The following is a 20,445-nucleotide window of genomic DNA, read 5'->3' on the forward strand; positions in this document are numbered from 1 at the left end:
TTTGGTAGAGAAGATCGGACAGATTTCGCCAAGGCAAGCTGGGCAGTCGCCTATTGCTCCTATTCCAGATAACCCACTGTACCCTGTCTGAAAGGAAGTAACGCTAGAGTAGACTCGCGAAAAGTGTATAAGACACTTTTAAGATCAACTAAATAGCTAAGCCCAAGGGAAGTCGTTCGGGGAGGCCCTTCCTAATTCCACAAGGGTGAGAAGAGAAAAAACACGATAACGAAACGTTGAATCATGTAGAACTCGTAGGGTAAATGCAAAGCAAAATAGGAAGAATATGCAGTAAGCTAAGCGAAGAGGCAAGCAAGAGACATGTTAGACTACTATTTAACTACTACAAGAAAAATATGTTAGTACACTACTACAAAAAAAATAATAACCTATACAAACTAAAATTAATTCAAATAAAATACACTACAAAAAAACACAAAATAGAGAAATATTTTAACTATGGGATCTTCTATCTTCTCCAATGTTGATCTGAAACAGATACAGTGGTAACAGATTAATAAAGAGCAATTGATTTTAATTATATCAAACATTCTCAACTTAATGAACAACAGACTGTAACATTCCAAAGTTGGTAAATGTAAAAAGGAAACCAAATCCAGGAGGAATACAATAGCAGACAACTTCTTGTTTCAGTGGAATTTAGATATGATTCTATTGTAGACATTGGTTGTTTCAGTATGATCAGCCTCTCTCTAATTTGTTGTCCAATCTGTAAAAATGAGCAAAAAAAAACAAATTAGCCATAGTATTAAACAAATAAGATATCAAATTAAAGAAAAAGCAGTTAAAACCAAGTTAAACAGTAAAATGTTAAAGGAAGATATACATACAAGTGAATGAAAATGTTTCATCAGTAAGGGAAATAAACAAACATTTCTTTTTAAATTAGAGTCAAAATTTATGCATAGTATGTATTAAGGATAACAAAGCTGACATGTAAAAGTTGACTTTCAACTAAAAATGTAGATTAGAAATGTCTAAGAGATGGGTCAAAACTTCACACATATTGTTTTTAACGTAATGTTGTCACTAACCAAACAATCATCATAAATCCTTTTTTTACTAATTACAACATACTGCCTTTGTTTTTAGTCGAAAAAAGGCACCTTTTTGCTTCCTTCAGTTATCACCATGTACTGGTATCAAGTATAATAAGACTAAAACACGACATCCAAAGTGTTCCTATAAAATGAAATGACTATAAAAATATAATTTAGCTTTCCTAGTAAAAAAATATGCATAGCATGTTAAATTAATGACAAACCAATAAAATATATTACGGCCGGTATTCTTACCTTGATTAATAGCAAAATCGTTCTATGTAAAAATTCAAAAGCAAACAAAGTCAATAAACAACTAAAATAAAATGAAAATGCGCAATGAAAGGCAAGTAAAATGAACTAAATATTACAATGATGACGGGGTGGTCACTTTTAAAATAGATTAGCAGCAAAGCGAATTGAAAATGAACGTCAATCTTCTCTCTTTTGCCTATTATTATTAATCTGTAAAAGTGAACAATAAAAATTAAATACCTACACTATCACATAAACATCAACTGGAATGAAAAAGCGCACTGAAAGCACCGAAAAACAACTCTCGACAGTGTTAAAATGGCGAGTGGCGTTATTTTCATAATAGTTATTTTTAAAATAAAATCTTATCAACAACAAACTCTATGAACTAACACTAACTTATCTATGCACTGACTGACGCTGGCTGACACGATAATACTCTGGATAATACGCTAATCATAGATAACATAATAATGTTCTATGTAAAAGTGACGTATCATGGTGGTGTAATTTTTTTATTTGAAAGAGATGTCACTTTATTAAAATTTAAACTTTTTATTTTAGCTTTAAACTCTAAAATAGTTTTAAAATGGTAAGAGGTATATCTCAAGCTGAAGAGTTTTTCAATTGAACATACTGAATTTATTCTTCAAACTTGCTATGTAAGGTTATGTACGTAACAACGTGTTAATTTTCAGCACCACTGCCAAAGACTGTTCATTCCTATTTATTGCATACGACAGTTTAGTGGAACATTGCGATTATCAAATGAGTTTAATTATGGAGTAAGTAATTTAAAGTATGCCATTGCATTGTTAGTTAATACGAAACTTATGTTTTTATAGGTTAGATTTTATTCAAAAGAAGTTAGGAAAACTTCCTTCCTATCCCGGCTTTATGACAATTTCAGAGAAGAAATGGCTAAGAATAAGGAATTGAAAGAATCTTTAAAAAAATTTAGAGATGAAGCAGAAAAATTGGAACAAAGTGATGCTCTTAAAGCAGCCCGTCAAAAATTTGAAACTGTTGAAAAAGAAGCTTCCAAAAGTAGTGTTGTATTATTGTTTTTATTATTTCACCACTGTATTGATAATATTTTGTAGGCAGTGAAGTTTTAAAAGAAAGACTAGGCTCTATAAGAGGCAAAGTGAAAGATGTAATTAAAGAAGCTGGAGAAACAGAGTTTGTAAAAAAGGCTGGCAAACTTACTGAAGATTTATCTAAAAATGTGTCAGGAATATCCGAAAAAGCTTCTGAAATAGGAAAAAGTTCAGCCTTTAAGAGTATATCTCAAGCTACTGAAGCTGTTAGAAAAGAAATAGATACCAGCAGTATGCATGGTAAGAACATTATATTTGTTCCTTAACCAAAAGGGATAAATTCATTCTTTATTTATTTGTTTATAGGAAGAGTGTATCAAAGTCCTGATAAATTAAGAAAAAGAAAAGAAACTGTAGGTGTTCAAGCTGCAAAATTTTATGAACCTGATACAAAAACAACAGGAATGGAACTACATAAGGATTCAAGGTTTTACCAGTCTTGGCAAAACTTCAAGGAAAACAACCCTTATGTACACAAAGTAATGGATTGGAAATTGAGATATGATGAAAGCAACAATCCTGTCATTCGTGCTTCAAGGGCATTAACTGACAAAATAACTGATATTGTAGGAGGTTTGTTTCAAAAGACCGAGTTATCTGAAACTTTAACTGAGATCTGCAAAATTGATAACAGTTTTGAACAAAAGAAGTTTCTCAAACAATGTGAGACTGATATAATCCCTAACATACTGGAAGCAATGACACATGGAGATTTGGAAATCTTAAAAGATTGGTGTCATGAAGGTCCATATAATATTTTCGCAATTCCCATACAGGAGGCAAAACAAAGAGGCTACAAAATTGATTCAAAAATATTAGACATAGATAACGTCGATTTGGTTATGGGAAAAGTGATGGAACAAGGGCCAGTATTAGTGATCACTTTTATAGCTCAGCAGATCATGTGTGTGAGGGATAAAGACAACAATATAGTGGAAGGTGATCCAAATAAAATAATGCGGGTAAATTATGTTTGGGTTCTTTGTAGGGATTCTTCTGAACCTGACTCTAGAGCTGCTTGGCGGCTATTAGATATATCAGCCAGCAGTAATGAGCAATTAGTGTAATTTTAAGTGTTCCTTGTATTTCATGCAGTTGTTATATTAACTCTGTTTAATTTGACTGATTATTATCTAAATTGTAATTTGTTTTAGTCAGTATCCTCATAGGATTTCCAATACTAAAAACATCTAACATTACTCATATTTATTTACAAATCTGCATTACCTTTCTCGAATGAAGGACATTTAAAATTACATTAATTTTATTAGAATCTTGCCTCAGTACAATTCTTATTGTTACTTATTTTGAGTGGTACTTGGGCAATTTTAGAGTGTCCCTTTAATAAATTGGATGACTGCATGGAAATTAGAAAAATTGATGTGATCTTCAGGATAGAAATAAGATTCTTTTACATTATTTCTGTCATTGTAAATTATTGTATACGTTTTGTATGTAAATTAATTTTGTACAAAATTTAAATGATTAAAAATCGTTGACACCATTTAAGTGAAACTACATTATTAATTTTACGTAGGGTGAATCCAAATAACTGCTCTATAACTAACGTTAACGAGGTATAAATAAAAAATTAAACTTAAAAGAAAACGTTTTATCAATAAAATTATTTATCATTTGCTGTATTGGCAAAATATGCATTACTACTAACGTAGAAGAGTAACTAATATTTATGATTACTAAAAAAAAAATCTGTTGCTGTAATTAAAAATTTATACCTCGTGGATTATTTATAATTGTGGACAATTTTAAACTAAATTTTCCAACAATATTTAATAATCCTGTAATTAATAAAGGAGTATATTTATATAATAGAACAAAATATATTTACATATCAAAAACAATATACACAATTAATTTATATTTACATTGATAATTATATTTATAGCCACAATTACGATAATGATTTGTAATGTACCAGTGCTGGTTGCCAACAACCACACAACAATTGCACATATAAAAACAAAGGTACGTAAACTGATAATTAAAAATATAAAAGATACAAAGTATTGCTTTCAGTATTAGTCACATTTGAAAAAATATCACTTTTCTTTATTTTGGCGACATTTGCCTTAACTTATCTAGTTTGTTTCTAGTGAATGCGTTTTCTTAAAAAACATACCATTTTTAAGATGAAACACTACAAAAATCGAGTATTACAGCTGGAAATATCTGTCTCAATATCTTTAGAATAACACCTTGAAAATATATTAAAATGATAATCAAATATTTACGTTTTAAAAGTATCGTAATAATATATTTACTTCTGGATTAATTTTTTTCAGCATTGAAAGCTGAAATAAAAAAAAAATATATAAAATATGAAGTGTAATATTTTGATTTTGAAAAAAAAAATGAAGTCGAAATGTTGCTACTAAACAATATAAGGGTGCTAATTTAAGTAAAATCAATATTAAGTTTGATTATTGCAAATATTATTGTTATCAGCGTTTTGTGTACTTGTTTTATGTTCATTCTAAAGTAATGAAGTTTTTCTCCAGGCTTTAAATCTATTTGTCATTACGGACAGCTGTACCTAATAGCAATTATATAAAGTATAGTGAAACTAAACGGTAAGTACTGTTGGTTATGATATTGTGAAGTAATGTGTTACGATTTATACCTAAAGTATGCTATTCTAATGATTAATGGACTTTCGCAGTTTCGGCAGTCCAGTTCTAACTAAGGAAGGTAGCGGTAGACAAGCACCATAGAGGATTTGTCCAACTAAGTTACCAATATTTACATTTTTATACTACATAATGTCATGGATTCTATGTATATCCGTAAAAACGTTTGAAGTCAGTCATCGGCTCTAAGGGAATGTAAATTTTAACTCAGTCCATGTTAATCTACTTCCCTCATTAATTAATACATTCACAGTCGTCTTGACAGAATATTTTAATATGGACATCTAAGTTTTGGTCTTTTGTGCACGTTGTATTAGACCACATAGGCTCTTTTATTTTTCTTCCACAAGAAAGACACACAAGTAGACACGGTCCTTATTTTGGGAACGTAACAAAATATATTAAACACCGCCATTATTAAAAATACGCCATTAAAAATAGAAAATTACTCTAACAACGACTAGGACTTAGATGTTTGTCGATTTATGGCACATAAATTATACTTTCCTCGAGTAAATTGATTTTTGTCTAACTTGAACCTTGGAGTCACGAGTCGTGCCTGTGAAATCGTCCACGTTTCATACCACTCTTCCGCCTTTTCCGTTTTGTATCCCTTTGAAATACAATATTTCCTGGATCATCCGCCAATTGAGGATATTTGTGGATACTATGAATGTCGACACCTTCATAGCCGTCAATATCACCGTGGGAAATAAGTTCCTCTTTTTCTTCTTCAGTCCAGTCACCTCTTCCTTGGAAACCGGCTGCTACTAGTTGCTTTTCCATTTCCCATGCTCTTTCAACAGCTCTTTTGTGGGCATGCTTCAAAATTTTGTGCGTCTCTTGCTCGGGATCCACTCCATATTTTACTATTACTACCGCATCTGGATTATGTAATCTCAGTTCTTTTCCAGCTGGCGTTCCGTGGTCCGTTATTTCATGGGTTGAAACGTTAAACATGCCACCGAGTCTTCGAAGCTCTTCCAAATCATCACGAATCTTTAGAACGTTGTCTTTCACAAAGTAGAAGACATCTTGATCATGAATTGTAAAATGCAGATTCAAAAAGAAAGAATTGTTGAATACAGAGGTGACCACATCTTGTACTACTCTGTTTACTCCATCCACAACACTTACTAAAGTCCTACCTTCAACTCTGGAAATCAATACTCCTTCTCCAAATACAGATTTACGGTAAGCAACCCTGGGAAGAAGGTTTCTTGTTTTTGGTTCCATTTTAAGTAGCGGTTTTGGTACGAAACCGAGGTCAGAGAACTTTTCGTTAATCTGAAAGTAAAGCAGAATAATTTTTTTAATTCATAAACCTTAAATAATATATCATTTAGCTACCTTTTCTACAATACATTCTAAGCCAGACATGACTCCGAAATCAGGAGCTAATTGGGGTGATGTTATAGTTGCTTTGGGTTGATAGACGTTCGATTTAATATATTCTAAACCCATCATATTCTTGACACTATATCCATATAGTTTAAGCCAGCTATTGAGGTCTGTCATATATGGAACTCGTACATTAGAATTTATGGGGTCATTATTTTCGAATCTATAAACAAAGATATCTGTTGGTGTGAATAGCTTTGTAGCCAGTTTTTCCCATACGGGAGTCATCCATTGTCCAACAATGGGATCATAGAGCCGTTTATTCAAATAAATTAATTTTGTATTAGGATCCAGAATTCCACCATGAAAATCGACTGGTAAATAGAAATCAGGATTGGTATCCATTATCGTTGAACCAAATGGTGTTCTTCGTATTTCTTTTATTAAATTGCCATTTATATCAAAGAGAGCTAATGGTGAGCCATTTTGGTCGGCAGCCACATAAAATCTTTGTTCAGAAGTCTCAACAGTTATAATCGTATCGTGCTGATCGTAAAGAAAACGAAAGGTTCTACCTGATTTGGGAAAGTGAAGATGCGTGACCAGATTTGGACGCGACGGATTAGCATAAAAGTATTGCGTGACATTTTCTTTATCGTCATTCCACGAAATAAGGCGCCCACGATCATCATAATGATACCAAATTTGAAACTTATCTCTTTCGAATGCATGAATCAATTGGCCGTGAGAATTGTAGCGATACTTTTGCTCACCCCTTCTCACGACAAAGCCTCTGTTATCGTAACTATTAAACTCCACATCACCATATTGAACAACGCGGTCACCGCTATCGTAACCCAACGATATTTTATCTTTTTCTCTTATAACGCCTATAACATTTCCATTCTCGTCGTAGACGTACTTCCAATTATTCGTTCCCGCAATTTCCAGTACGTGCCCATCAGCGTTATATTCAATTCTATCATTAGAAGTGGTTCTTCCAACAAGAAGTTCTTGTGTTTTTATTCGATTTCTTGTATCATAGTCTAATTTTAATCGGAAAACGTCGAAGGTTTTGATGTTCATCAACAGGGATTTAATACGGCCATGATTATCAAAATCTGTTATCATAAAGAATTGTTTACTTTTATCTTGCATTACTGATCTATTAAATGTATTTCTGTATATTCTAAGATCACTGACAGCCTCTAAAACTCCAAAGTTTTGATTATATTTCAGTAACAACTGAGGCATCTGTTTGCCAGCAATATCTACTTCAATTGTAGACAATCTTGCATTTCCATCATACTGATACTTGTATTTAGCATTGTCTAAACTGTTCTTGCCGAGAAATTTTACCTTTTCTTCTTTAACAATACCTAAATGATACTTAAACTCTTGTTTTAATTGGAAGTTAGACTCTATAATTTCGATGCTTTTTACAAGACTGGATGAGTCGTGGTAAGTATAATGTATAGAATGTAGTCCTCCCAAAATTGTTTCAAGTTTACCGGCATAATCATAAACATAAGCAACTCGCCCAGACTGGTGTGGATAAACTTTAGCTAGAATTTGACCGTCGTCGTTGTAAATTATTTCAAATGGATGCCTCGTCATTGGAGAATAGTACTGGTATTTGAAAAATCCAAAGGAAGTTTGTAGTGCAAATGTATGAATGTGACCCCGAGGAGTTGTTAAACTTTGTAAAGCTCCTGCTTCATCGTACTGGAGTAGATAATCAGAACCTCTAGGTGTTGTAACTTTTAAGGGCTGCAAGAGATAAGTGTAATTTAGTAACAACCACTTTTACTTGATGAAATTTCGTATTAGTATATGGAAATAAAAAACAGTTTATGAATTTCACAGCTATCATTACATTAATTTAACAATATTGTTTCGCCACACTGTAACTTCTTCAAAATTGACAATAAACTTGCTTAAGAGTTAAACTTTTTTATTATAACTTCTGAAGAAACGATATTAAGTTCATTTAATAAACATTGTGAAAGTTATAAAATGCTTTTTATTCATGTATAGTATTATGTACAGTAAATGTATAAATAACTAAAACTTACCAGGGTACTGAACATATCTTTAAACGCGTAGACCATTGACGAGCCATCGGCATATTTAATTTCATAGAGTCTTCCAGCTCGATCAAATCCATAAGTTTCACTTAAATCTCCCCACTTCCAGCTTGTTAATCTACTGAACCTGTCGTACTCTAGTTCTACATCAGCGAAAATTCCATTGCTGGGTCCCCATTTGATTGGTCTTGAACTGTGGTCATAAGTAACGTTAAGAAGTTCTACTCTGTCATCCATAAAGACAGAGACAGACTTCTGCTCACGATCATATTCCATTGTAAGTAAGTTTTCCCCATTAACTCTTAGTTTGCGGCCTACATGTGTAATAGTTTTAGAAGTAGTTGAAATTTTCCCTTTAGTCACTTGTAATCTTCTTAAGAAGTAGCGCCATTCAAAACGATTGGCTAACTCTCCACCAATTTCCGTTCTTTGTTTAGCGGGAACTGGACAACTTTCCCCTAGTAATGGATTGATTTCAGCAAGGATGGAATAAGGTACAGTATCGGTACTAGTACTATGAGACCAAGGAGCTATAGAAGTAACACTACCATCCGCCAACAATATGCTCTTATGTTCTGATTCACCAATTTTGGTTACAACACTTGAACCCTTTATTAACATTGATATTGGTTGCTTGTTATTTTGACGGACCATAACCATGGCACCTTTTAGGCTTAGATCAAAGGACAACCGAATTATTTTGCCAGTTGGTGTGACGGCAAACGTAAGTCGACCGAATTCGTCATAACTATAAACGTAGCTACGACCACTACTGTCAAGTTTAGTTTTAAGAAGTCCTGTAGGACCATGATAGTCAAAAGTAACATTGTAATTATCGGGCGTGTTTAATTCTTGAAGCATTCTCATTCGGGACATGCGTAAACGGCATTTTTGTCCTTTGGTGTTTTCGATGGAGTTTACTTGACTAGAATAATCCCGCAGCAAGAAAACCTTGTTTCCTGCAGCATCTGTAACGGTACTTAGTTTGCCGTTGCTGGTGTTTACGTTGTATGTAAACAGGTAATTTGTTTCTCTCGTCAGTATATTTTTCGTCATGACGTGTTGACCGAATCGATTGAATATGTAAATTTCTTGAGTTTCTGGAGAGAAAATTTCGTATTCCCTGGAGCTACTGGCGTCAGGGATACTTGCCATTACCGATCTGATGCGGTAGTTAGCTTGATCAGCAATATGCACAATACCATCCGGGCTCACAGTTACGGAAGATATAGTGTTAAATTTAGAATTCGCAGCGAGGTAATGATCAGCCTCGAAGCAATCACAGCCCCGTTCCAGACAATTACACTTGGATTCGGCCCCTGCGTATAAAGCTACCTTTCCATCGGTTCCTATCACACGAATTCTGTTTATCCTTTGCGAGTCGCTTTCAGCCACATAGAGATCACCGTTTGCACTAAATGCGATACTTTGCGGCATTACAAGTGTCGCATGAGTGGCCAACTCAATATCGAACTCTAACACAGGAGGTGCGCAATGTAATGGTCTTCCTGCTACCACTTTTATTCGCCCATCAGGAGCTAACTGAAGTATCATATGGTCATCTATGATATAAAGCGAATTGTCTAAAGGGTTAATAGCAAGTTCTGTTGGCCACCGTAAGTGTACTTCTTCCAAATTTAGGGTTCCTTCACACGGTATAGGCTTCCAGTGAGATTTGTGCATATGATTACCAATTACTGTGGTTATAACGCCGTTGTCTACCATACGGATATTGGTACCATCGGCAAAATAAAGAACATTGTTAGCCGAAACCGCCACACCTTTTGGATATGCCAGTTTTGCATCTCTGGCTAGTGCGCCATCACCGCAATGGGCTTCATCGCCAGGTAGACAACGTTCTCCAGATCCAACAGCAATTTCCCAGTTGTGCTCGGGATTACTGTAGTCGTTTGTGTTACGAACTTTTAAAATTTGGTGCGATTCTGGATCCGAAACGTACAAAACTCCATCCAGAGGACTTAGAGCCATGTGATATCGATATGAGACCCGAGTGGCACTAGAAATTCAAAAGAAATTAATATAAAATGTACTTTTAAAATAAAGAGCTACTTACTTAAGTTTCACAACTGTATGAACTGTACCATCAGTTTGAATTTTTCGAATTAAATTGAAGTCTCCGATAAATATGGAGCCATCTGGTGCTGATACAAGTGAGACTGGAGCTAAAAGTCTTTGTTTAAGAGCGGGGCCATCGCAATCGTTACAATCGAGTGGTCGTTGGTGGCCATCGCCAACCGTGGTGATAATAACTCGAGGCTTATGTTTTAGGTAAATGTTAGAACCGTCTCCTTTTTGTAAAATTCCTAAATCAACGAAATGGTCAAATTAGAAAAACAATTATGAATTCCTAAAATTACTCTTACCTTCGTGGAAATTATAGCGATGATGAATATCCAAATTCCAACCTCCTACATCGGAGATACTCATATCATGACCACTGAGTTTGGTAGACTGCACATCCCAAATTATGTCCTTACAGTCAGTGTATTCATAACCAACTTTAATCATAGCCGTCGTTACTCCGTATACTCTTTGCCTGTACACATTTAATCTGTTCCAAGCATATGTAAATTTAATTCCGGGATCGGCTTCAAAGGTTTTTTCGAACAAGATTCCTTCTATTGTGATTCGTAGGTGTATTAGCTTCAAGGTAGATGGTATGTTTTCTGGTGTCAATTGCAACTGAATAGTAGATAAATAACCCGCTGCTCGTGAGCTTTGGTAAACCAAATTTAAGCCAGTTCCAGGTATTTGCAAACTTTCTTGAACCACCTGAGATTCTGCTAAAATTGCACTTCTATCAGGACAAGCCCCTTGGAAACCATGTTTCCATGTGGCTAATACAACAGGCTTCATTGTATCATAATTATGCGCTATACAAGCTTGAGGTACGGGTGATGTATTGGCATCTTCGTTGGTTACCATAACTATGTCATCAATAATAACTACTTCATTCCAAGGAACAAACACTATGTGCTGTTTGGGTTGAAATGGAGCGCGACCGAAGTTGAGAGTAACAGCTCCGCCCCCGTTGACCAAAAGGTCAAACCAACCATCATCTCTGGTTAAAGTGAATCCTTCTAAAGGGGTAGTTGTGCTGACGCGAACGCCCATCAGACCCATGCCCATTTGAGTTAATACTCGACCTCGAACTACCGCTGATCGACTGTTTGCGAAAAATTGCGTTAAATATTTATGTTTACACTTAAACTAAAAAAAATATTCGAATAAAATAGTAAAGAACTTTGAATTCCCAAAAGGTCTTGTTTTAATTAATGATAACACGAAAAATTGAAACTGTAATCTAGATAAGAAAAAATATGAAGCAACATAAATATTCACAAACACAAGTGGAATAACGAAAACAAAACCACTACTTCAAACGCCACGAAGAGCAGTGAAATGTAAACGGTAAACAGTGAAAAATTAAGTAGGTAATTGGTTTATCATTCAACTGCATTTCGCATCGTGAAATTCAACGCTGAGACGGTTTCTTACCTTGTATTAAAGTGATTCCAAAATACACTGTGCAGCAAGAATAAGAAAAGCGCAAATGTTAGTTACAATAAGGGTAATAGGTAAGTATCTAAATAAGCATAGTATTTTAAAGTGCTTGAATCTAGCTTATCATTAGAAAGTAATTGATTTTTTTTAATTAATTAAAGTTAATAACATGAAGAAGGATGCATACACATCACAAGTAGTAAAATTCGAATACACATTAAAAACTTGGGAAGTGTATGGACGAGGGCACAACAATGCAAAAATTATAAAAACAATTTGAAAGAAGAGGTAAAACATCAACGTGACATTAAAATGACGAAATGCAAATATCATACAGAAATTAAGTACCTTTCGTTGAATGTTTCTTCTTTTGCATAATTTTGAAGGCTGCCTTCGTCAATTAAGAACTTCATTCGTTCAAAGAACGATGCAGTTATTGCCGGTGGCTGTTTTCTTAACAGTATATCGATCGGCTTTGGAGAAGATACACATAGTTGTGACGTCCGACAAGTATAACTTGTACAACACTCCGGATCTTCGCAGTCAACTAAACCATCTATGAATAACAATAAAAAAAAAGTTAACACACTTCATGCTCTGAATTAATATAAAAATTATTTGACCTTTATCATTATCTCTACCATCATCACAGTCCCGCTCTAATAAAACACTGCAGTCCTCTCCATCCCATCCGTTTTCGCAGCGACATTCCCATGAGCCTTCGCTGTTGTACTTACATTGACCGTGGTTAGAACAACTGTTGGGACACCCTTCAAGGGTGCAATGTTTGCCGTTCCAACCGGTGACACAAAGGCAAGTGCCATTTTTACATTGCCCATGGTCATTGCATCTCGTGTCGCATTCCTTCAAATTGCAATATTCTCCTGTCCAACCTGGGCTACAATGGCAAGTGTCCGAAATACATCGGCCATGTGAACCACAATCTAAATCGCATAATTCTAAAAAAATGGAGAAGTAAAAAAAAAAACATTTATATTAGACATTTGAGAATTTTAAAGGTACCTTTGGAACAGTCGTCACCGGACCACCTCTCTTCACATGTACAAGTTTGAGTTTCCAAGTCAAATGTTCCATGACCCGAACAATCAGGAAGACACTGGAGAGCCTCTTTATCAGTTTCACTACAGTCGTTACCTTTCCAACCCTTTTTACAAAAACAAGTTCCTTCGATGCAAAAACCGTGCCCCGAGCAATTAGGATGAGGACAGTCAACTGTGAAATTAGGAAGAAAATTCTTAGATAAATTTAATAAAAGGCATTTCGGTTTTCATTATAACTCCACAGTTTATTAAAGTTAAGTTACAAAAATCCGAAGGTACTTTTAATATAAAGAAAAATTGGCATGCATATTAAATATTATTTTTATATACACTTACTAAATGACAAGTCATGCAACTAATTACTGTTTCTACAAAATTTCAAAAAATTAAATTACGTGTTTTGTAATATGAATTTAAAAATTCAACTGTAATTATTATAAATGCTGCATTTTTAGAAGAAGGTAATTAAAAATATTTGATGTTTAATCTGAACTGTTTAAGCAATGTTTTAGTAATTATTGTCATTTTATTATACTAAATTTAATAAATATCCGTCAGTGTGCTAAATTGTTCGTGATAATACGAGATTTCAACGCTGTAGATGTACCTATATGTTTATAACAATTTTTACAGTTTTTAACGAATATATTAATTTGTTCATGCAACTTCGTTAACAATAAAAAAAAAAACCTTGCAAAGAACATTGTTAGTCAAAGAGTGTATTTGGCAACAACTTTTAAAAGCATACAAACATATCCTTACCCTCTTCACAAAAGTTTCCCTTATAGCCGCGCACACAATTGCATTTTCCGTTAACGCAATGCCCGTGCCCATTACAATCGGGCACCTCGCACTCGTCATGTCTTAGCGAACATTCCTTTCCCTTCCAACCGGGGTTGCATTGGCATTCTCCGTTTATATAGTCACCCCTTTGACTGCAGAGCACCGGGCAAACACCTAACATAAAGACAGGTCATGCGTCAAGCAAAAAGCGATTACAGTGAGTTAGTTTGCGCAAGTAATACAGTGTAAAGATTTTGAATATTAGTTATTATTATATTACGTAGGAATATGAATAGTATGTAGGTACATACAAAAGAATCCATTGCAATACTAAGATTCTTGAGAATGAAACGTGAACAAATATGTATTGAAAGTGATACTGAGAACTTTGTTGCACACTGAGTACTCTCTGTCGTGCGTTGCATCAAGGGAATGAGAAAAGTGTTTGAGGAACCCGATTTCTTCGAGAGGTAACATAAAATAGAGTTGGATAGATGCTACATTCGGATAAATTCGAATTCATATCTTGTACTTTTGTTTTAAGCCATTGTCGTGAAGTTGTTTGAAAAAGTTTTCTTCGTAGTACATAACTTACTTTCGCTGCAATCGTCTCCTCCGAAACCGGGGTTGCACTGGCAATGTCCCATGAGGCATTCGCCTTTTCCGCTACAACCATTAGGGCAATTGTGGGTCATGTCGTCCGCCACATTAGCCACGAACACAACCTCCTGGGGATCTCCGTCGTCGTTGTACAGCGACAAGAACCAGTGTCCTTGTTCCATATAATGAGTAACCTCTTTTCTAACCGAGGGCTAAACGAAATGATAACTTACGTAAGATGCTTCTTAAATATTTTCCTTTATTTATATTAGTGATTACGAAGTTTCTACCGTCATAAGAGCACGTTATTTTTACTGGATTTTCAAATTTTATAAACACTGAAAATATCAGGCTTTTAATTTTTAACTAAATTAATAAATGTGGGGACTTTGTACCATAACAATTAAACAAATTAAATAGATGCATCGCTTTTGTGATTTTAATTTCTATATTAAGAAACAACTCACATGTGAAGCTCTAGCAGTACGAGCTTTGAAGCCATTAAGAACCTCGAGTATATGGTATTGAGTGTGAGTTGGCAAAGCATTGCGACGCGCGTAGACGCCTATGCTTGCACCTCGAGGTATATTATAATCGAATTTCACATATGCTGCTTCTGATTGATAGAACTGCATGTTCCAATAGCCGTAGGGAGGAATTTCCTTAGACAGGCGTTGGCCAAGAGAGATCTGCGAGAATGTTGTGCCATCTGGCGGGAATGATTGCGCAGGAAATGTTCGGGCCCCTGAGAAGTGGCAGCAAAATCGTTAGTTGAAAAAAAGAGTCAGTTAGAAAGTAGAGAAAAGATTGAGCGAAGCAGCTTTAATACAATATGTTAAACATGCAGGATTAAAAGCAAGCTTAATATTTTTTGTAGGTACTAGTAATATCAAAAGCGCTTTATTTCTACACTCTACTAATATTGCTAGGTGTTATTTGATTGTTAAAATAAGTATTTATTTTACTGCAACTTTATTGTACTAAGAATCATGCTAATTAAAGAAATTACAAGAACGATCTAAAATTTGAAAGTTGTTTGTCCCATAAACATTAAACACATTACCTCATTATCTGCGTAGCATATATTTCCTCAAGTGTCTGAAGAATATTTGTTACCGATAATCATTTTCTTCGTGAAGCCATGCAAGTTAGAGTTAATATTTTAAGGCGTCGCGTAGGATCTTTATTTTACGTGGTTAATTGCCAAGCTTTCGTAATGTAGTCCATTCATACCTTCCAGTACAAGAATGGTAGGTGGTGGAGGTAATTTTGTACTACTCTCCAAACATTCCTGCATTGTTTCCGTGGTCCAGGAAGAAGTTGTTGAATCCGATGAAGATAATTCGGAAGGAGTTTCTGAGGAGGTTTCTGTGACATTTGGAGTAACTATGTAAGTGTTTTTACTCGAAGATTTGACATTTTGCGTTTGCAAAGCATCACCTCCGTCCTTGTCATCGTAATCAGAATCGTAATCAGTATAATTTTTGGGATCATCAAGACATGGACAAGAACACTGACATTGGCCACCCCAAAAACCATGCACAAGTGACGTATCATGAGATGGTACAGGACTTGGTTCGGTTTCTTTGTTATTACTGGGACGAATTAGTGCAGCTGGTTGTAGTTGTTCTTGAGAAGAAGCGTGGGGTAGTATATTAACGCTAGGGGGTTCGTTGTCGCCGTTGGTAGGGACAGATACAGACAAAACATATACGGAATTAGGATTGGGATTAACCGAATCAGGATCTGTAGAAATGGTAACGTTTACAAGAACTCTTTTGGCTGGAATTGCTCCGGTTATAGTCATATGAGGAACATCGTTGGATCTAGATATTTCGTTTTCATTGCCTTTGGATTGAATATCTGAATTAAGCTCGATATTACCCAAAGAAGAAGAAAATTTTGTTTCATTTTTAGGGTGTTCAGTGGCAGATTTCTCGAAAAAAGGTTTCGTCGTTGGTAACTCAGATGCAAAGCTTGCGTTAGAAAGATTTAGTAAGCGTTGATCCAACAAATCTGCAGCGATTTGGGTGGAATTAGTTAAGTTTGAAGTTACTTTTCCAGACGTAATGTCTAAGCCTTTCAATGATTTCTCGAAGATGTTGTTTTTGACTGAAAGATTTTGCTCTGTCAATTCTTTTGAAGTTTCTTCAGACCCTCTCTGTTCGTCTTTTGTTATGTTTAGATTTTCGGTTATATTATAGACAATTTTGGTTTTCGATGTGGTGGAAATTGGTTGTTCATTAACGTCTATTATATCTATGTATTCGAGTTTTGAAGGAAAATCGTGTTGTATATCCGGTCCTTCATAAGATTTATTTTTATCTTCGTCTTCAGATTTTATATCATTTTCTTCTTCGGTTTCTTCTAGTGAGCTGCTATCCTTATCAACCATAATAATTTCCTGTTCATTGGAGTTTTTGTCTTCAGCATGGTAAACGTCTGTTGTTCTGGGTTCATCTGTGCTCAATAAAGCTGTTTCTAAATCATCAGAACTGTATGTGTTTTCGGTTTCCTTAAAATAATTGCCTTCCGTTGAAATATAAGAATATGTAGTGGATAACGAGTCCGTATCGACAGCCGTAGATGGATTTGAAAATTTGTCAGTATCTTCATTGGTGTAACTCAAAGGATCGTTGGTGGAGCTAATAGTGAAACTTTTAACAAGCTTATTGGGAAGGAAAACGGAACTAGAATTTTCGGGAGTTCCACTAGGGAATATATTAGTAACCCGCCTACTATCTTCAGGCAAAAAACTGATTCTACTAACATTGATATCATGCAAAGGTGGATGACTGGAAAACTCCCCATAAACTGCATGCTCGTTACTTTTTTCAGCAACATCCAAGCTGGTGCTTAAGTTGTTACTGATACTAGCGGTAGAATTTACACTGACATGCGGAACACTGTCGACCTGTCTACGTTTTCTAACAAAGGCAGCATCTACATTATTACCTCCTGATGAAACTCGCGGCTTACTGGACGTGGAGAGGTTGGTCTCCGATGTGGTCGCTTTCGAAGCGGGAGCGGTTTCGGAGTTCTCACCAACTACCACGGTGCAAGCTTTGGAATTCTGATATGACCAGCTTAACAGACTCGAAGCTGGAAATCGAATCGTTGCAGAAATGTTAGAACTTTCCAATATTTCAAATAATTGTAATTTCTAAGTAGCCATTTTGCATAAGTTCGTCAGAAAGAAACAAAACGGAATTCAGGAATCGTAATTAAAATTTTGAGACAGCAAATGGGAGTATGTCATGTATCAAAGTCATACATACATGTATATAAAAGATTCGAATGAAGGAAAAATATACAAAATGTTCTGAAAATATTCTATGAAGATTCTTCATATAAAATCATTGCCTATAGGGTAAATAATAATTAAAAAGTATAAAATAATTTTCAGTTAGATGAATCTAGCTTTACAGTTTTACTCGCAGAAAATAATCACGTTAATGTTCAATTGTTAATAACTTAATAATCCTGTGTTGATTGAATAAATGAAGAATGAAAGAAGCAAATGTTTAAAGAAACGGAAGGACATGTTATTCTTAAAATATTTTTAGAACACTTTGTATACTTGTATGATTTGAAGAAACTGTTTCATTTCAGAAACAAATGATGAGTTTGTAAAATTTTACCTGAAATATACGAAAGGGCTGCAGTGAGAACAACGGAAAGCACTATAAACACTATAGCGGTACATTTCCAAGAGCATTTCGAGGCGATTCCTTTCTGGAAATGAAATCGACTCGCTGGCGGGAAATGACTGGAATTAGGGCGGCGTAAATTGTTTCGGACGGGTAAGACAGGCACAGCTGTGCCGTATGCGAGGCCGCATCTGTCGGAATTTTTCATTTCTTTCGAAGGACTACTACAGGACGAGTTCGACTTATAGTCCAGTGTTGACGGTGCCTTCGAGTGATCTACGAAAAACATGTACCGTTTAATACTTATTCGACTGCCAAATGCAAACTGATTGGGGTGTGAGATACTTTGAATTATTTAGCGTTAATTCAATGTTAAAGAATTATTTTTTGAATGAATTTTACCCAGTACAGACAACTTTAAATTACAATATCTACAGTCGTATATATTAAAATAACATAAAATTTGAATAAAATAAATAGGACCATGTTATTTTGTTTTCATCTGTATGAGACTCGTTGTTTATTTTCTGAAGAACGTCGCCTTTTACGAAGTAAAACAATCCCTTATTATTTCCTCAAAACCTTAATTTTCATAGTAAACTATTTTATTTTTGAAGTGAAAATTCTATATAGCCGGGGTATTACTATTTTTTCTGTCACGAAAACTCGTTACTGCCGTGAAAGAAAGGCTGGCGGCGGCAGAAAAAGTGCAACGGGAGTCCATTAGAGTCCCGGTGGCGTGTGCTGTGCTCAGCTGTTGTTTTCTTATCTCTAAGATGTGTGCTGAGACACAGTAGAAGTGAAATTTCAACTGACAAGTGGGAAAATGAATCGCAACAAAATTTTTACTTCAAGTTTTACGGGCAGATTGTTAATGTACTTGTCTAATTTGAAAACCGGACAAAATCTTTACTTGAAGTTTTACGGGCAGGTTTTCAAATTGGACAAGTACATTAACAATCTACCCGTAAAACATGAAGTAAAAATTTTGTTGCGATTTGTTTTTCCACTTGTCCGTTTCCATTCGTTTTTTCACTTTCCGTTGAAGNATTAATTAAAGTTAATAACATGAAGAAGGATGCATACACATCACAAGTAGTAAAATTCGAATACACATTAAAAACTTGGGAAGTGTATGGACGAGGGCACAACAATGCAAAAATTATAAAAACAATTTGAAAGAAGAGGTAAAACATCAACGTGACATTAAAATGACGAAATGCAAATATCATACAGAAATTAAGTACCTTTCGTTGAATGTTTCTTCTTTTGCATAATTTTGAAGGCTGCCTTCGTCAATTAAGAACTTCATTCGTTCAAAGAACGATGCAGTTATTGCCGGTGGCTGTTTTCTTAACAGTATATCGATCGGCTTTGGAGAAGATACACATAGTTGTGACGTCCGACAAGTATAACTTGTACAACACTCCGGATCTTCGCAGTCAACTAAACCATCTATGAATAACAATAAAAAAAAAGTTAACACACTTCATGCTCTGAATTAATATAAAAATTATTTGACCTTTATCATTATCTCTACCATCATCACAGTCCCGCTCTAATAAAACACTGCAGTCCTCTCCATCCCATCCGTTTTCGCAGCGACATTCCCATGAGCCTTCGCTGTTGTACTTACATTGACCGTGGTTAGAACAACTGTTGGGACACCCTTCAAGGGTGCAATGTTTGCCGTTCCAACCGGTGACACAAAGGCAAGTGCCATTTTTACATTGCCCATGGTCATTGCATCTCGTGTCGCATTCCTTCAAATTGCAATATTCTCCTGTCCAACCTGGGCTACAATGGCAAGTGTCCGAAATACATCGGCCATGTGAACCACAATCTAAATCGCATAATTCTAAAAAAATGGAGAAGTAAAAAAAAAAACATTTATATTAGACATTTGAGAATTTTAAAGGTACCTTTGGAACAGTCGTCACCGGACCACCTCTCTTCACATGTACAAGTTTGAGTTTCCAAGTCAAATGTTCCATGACCCGAACAATCAGGAAGACACTGGAGAGCCTCTTTATCAGTTTCACTACAGTCGTTACCTTTCCAACCCTTTTTACAAAAACAAGTTCCTTCGATGCAAAAACCGTGCCCCGAGCAATTAGGATGAGGACAGTCAACTGTGAAATTAGGAAGAAAATTCTTAGATAAATTTAATAAAAGGCATTTCGGTTTTCATTATAACTCCACAGTTTATTAAAGTTAAGTTACAAAAATCCGAAGGTACTTTTAATATAAAGAAAAATTGGCATGCATATTAAATATTATTTTTGTATACACTTACTAAATGACAAGTCGTGCAACTAATTACTATTTCTACAA

At 35.0% G+C, this 20,445-nt stretch overlaps 2 protein-coding genes and 1 long non-coding RNA gene across 8 annotated transcripts in view; 1 reads left to right on the plus strand and 2 right to left on the minus strand.

Moving 5' to 3' along the window:
- Positions 1 to 259: 259 nt before the first annotated feature.
- On the minus strand, positions 260 to 1,753 carry LOC108745148. The gene is made up of 3 exons (XR_001939063.2): positions 1,561 to 1,753; positions 1,056 to 1,203; positions 260 to 730 (listed from the first exon to the last, which is right to left on the minus strand). It is a non-coding gene; the product is annotated as an uncharacterized LOC108745148 (long non-coding RNA).
- A 95-nt stretch (positions 1,754 to 1,848) lies between these two features.
- Positions 1,849 to 4,144, plus strand: LOC108745147 (mitochondrial import inner membrane translocase subunit TIM44). The gene is made up of 5 exons (XM_018481249.1): positions 1,849 to 1,908; positions 2,015 to 2,101; positions 2,162 to 2,363; positions 2,420 to 2,656; positions 2,723 to 4,144. Exons 1-5 carry the CDS (start codon positions 1,906 to 1,908, stop codon positions 3,481 to 3,483), a joined length of 1,290 nt encoding a protein of 429 aa, XP_018336751.1. The 5' UTR covers positions 1,849 to 1,905; the 3' UTR covers positions 3,484 to 4,144.
- Positions 4,145 to 4,719: 575 nt separating this feature from the next.
- Positions 4,720 to 20,445, minus strand: part of LOC108745102 (teneurin-m) — a 286,594-nt gene continuing 270,868 nt past the window's right edge. For 3 of the 6 annotated variants that reach the window (XM_025975752.1, XM_025975751.1, XM_025975753.1), the window contains 12 exons: positions 15,695 to 17,416; positions 14,929 to 15,206; positions 14,457 to 14,673; positions 13,841 to 14,035; positions 13,041 to 13,250; positions 12,641 to 12,976; positions 12,366 to 12,573; positions 10,877 to 11,679; positions 10,567 to 10,816; positions 8,481 to 10,509; positions 6,415 to 8,175; positions 4,720 to 6,351 (listed from right to left, as the gene is read on the minus strand). In XM_025975752.1, the coding sequence (XP_025831537.1) occupies positions 5,611 to 6,351; positions 6,415 to 8,175; positions 8,481 to 10,509; positions 10,567 to 10,816; positions 10,877 to 11,679; positions 12,366 to 12,573; positions 12,641 to 12,976; positions 13,041 to 13,250; positions 13,841 to 14,035; positions 14,457 to 14,673; positions 14,929 to 15,206; positions 15,695 to 17,416 (8,750 nt within the window). In that variant the 3' untranslated portion in view covers positions 4,720 to 5,610. Of the gene's footprint in view, positions 6,352 to 6,414; positions 8,176 to 8,480; positions 10,510 to 10,566; positions 10,817 to 10,876; positions 11,680 to 12,365; positions 12,574 to 12,640; positions 12,977 to 13,040; positions 13,251 to 13,840; positions 14,036 to 14,456; positions 14,674 to 14,928; positions 15,207 to 15,694; positions 17,564 to 18,102; positions 18,416 to 20,445 lie in introns of those variants that run through there. The other 3 variants (XM_025975755.1, XM_025975756.1, XM_025975754.1) reach the window with 3 other exon arrangements.

The sequence above is a fragment of the Agrilus planipennis genome, unplaced genomic scaffold (assembly GCF_000699045.2).
Source record: "Agrilus planipennis isolate EAB-ADULT unplaced genomic scaffold, Apla_2.0 scaffold37, whole genome shotgun sequence".
Taxonomy (NCBI): domain Eukaryota; kingdom Metazoa; phylum Arthropoda; class Insecta; order Coleoptera; family Buprestidae; genus Agrilus; species Agrilus planipennis.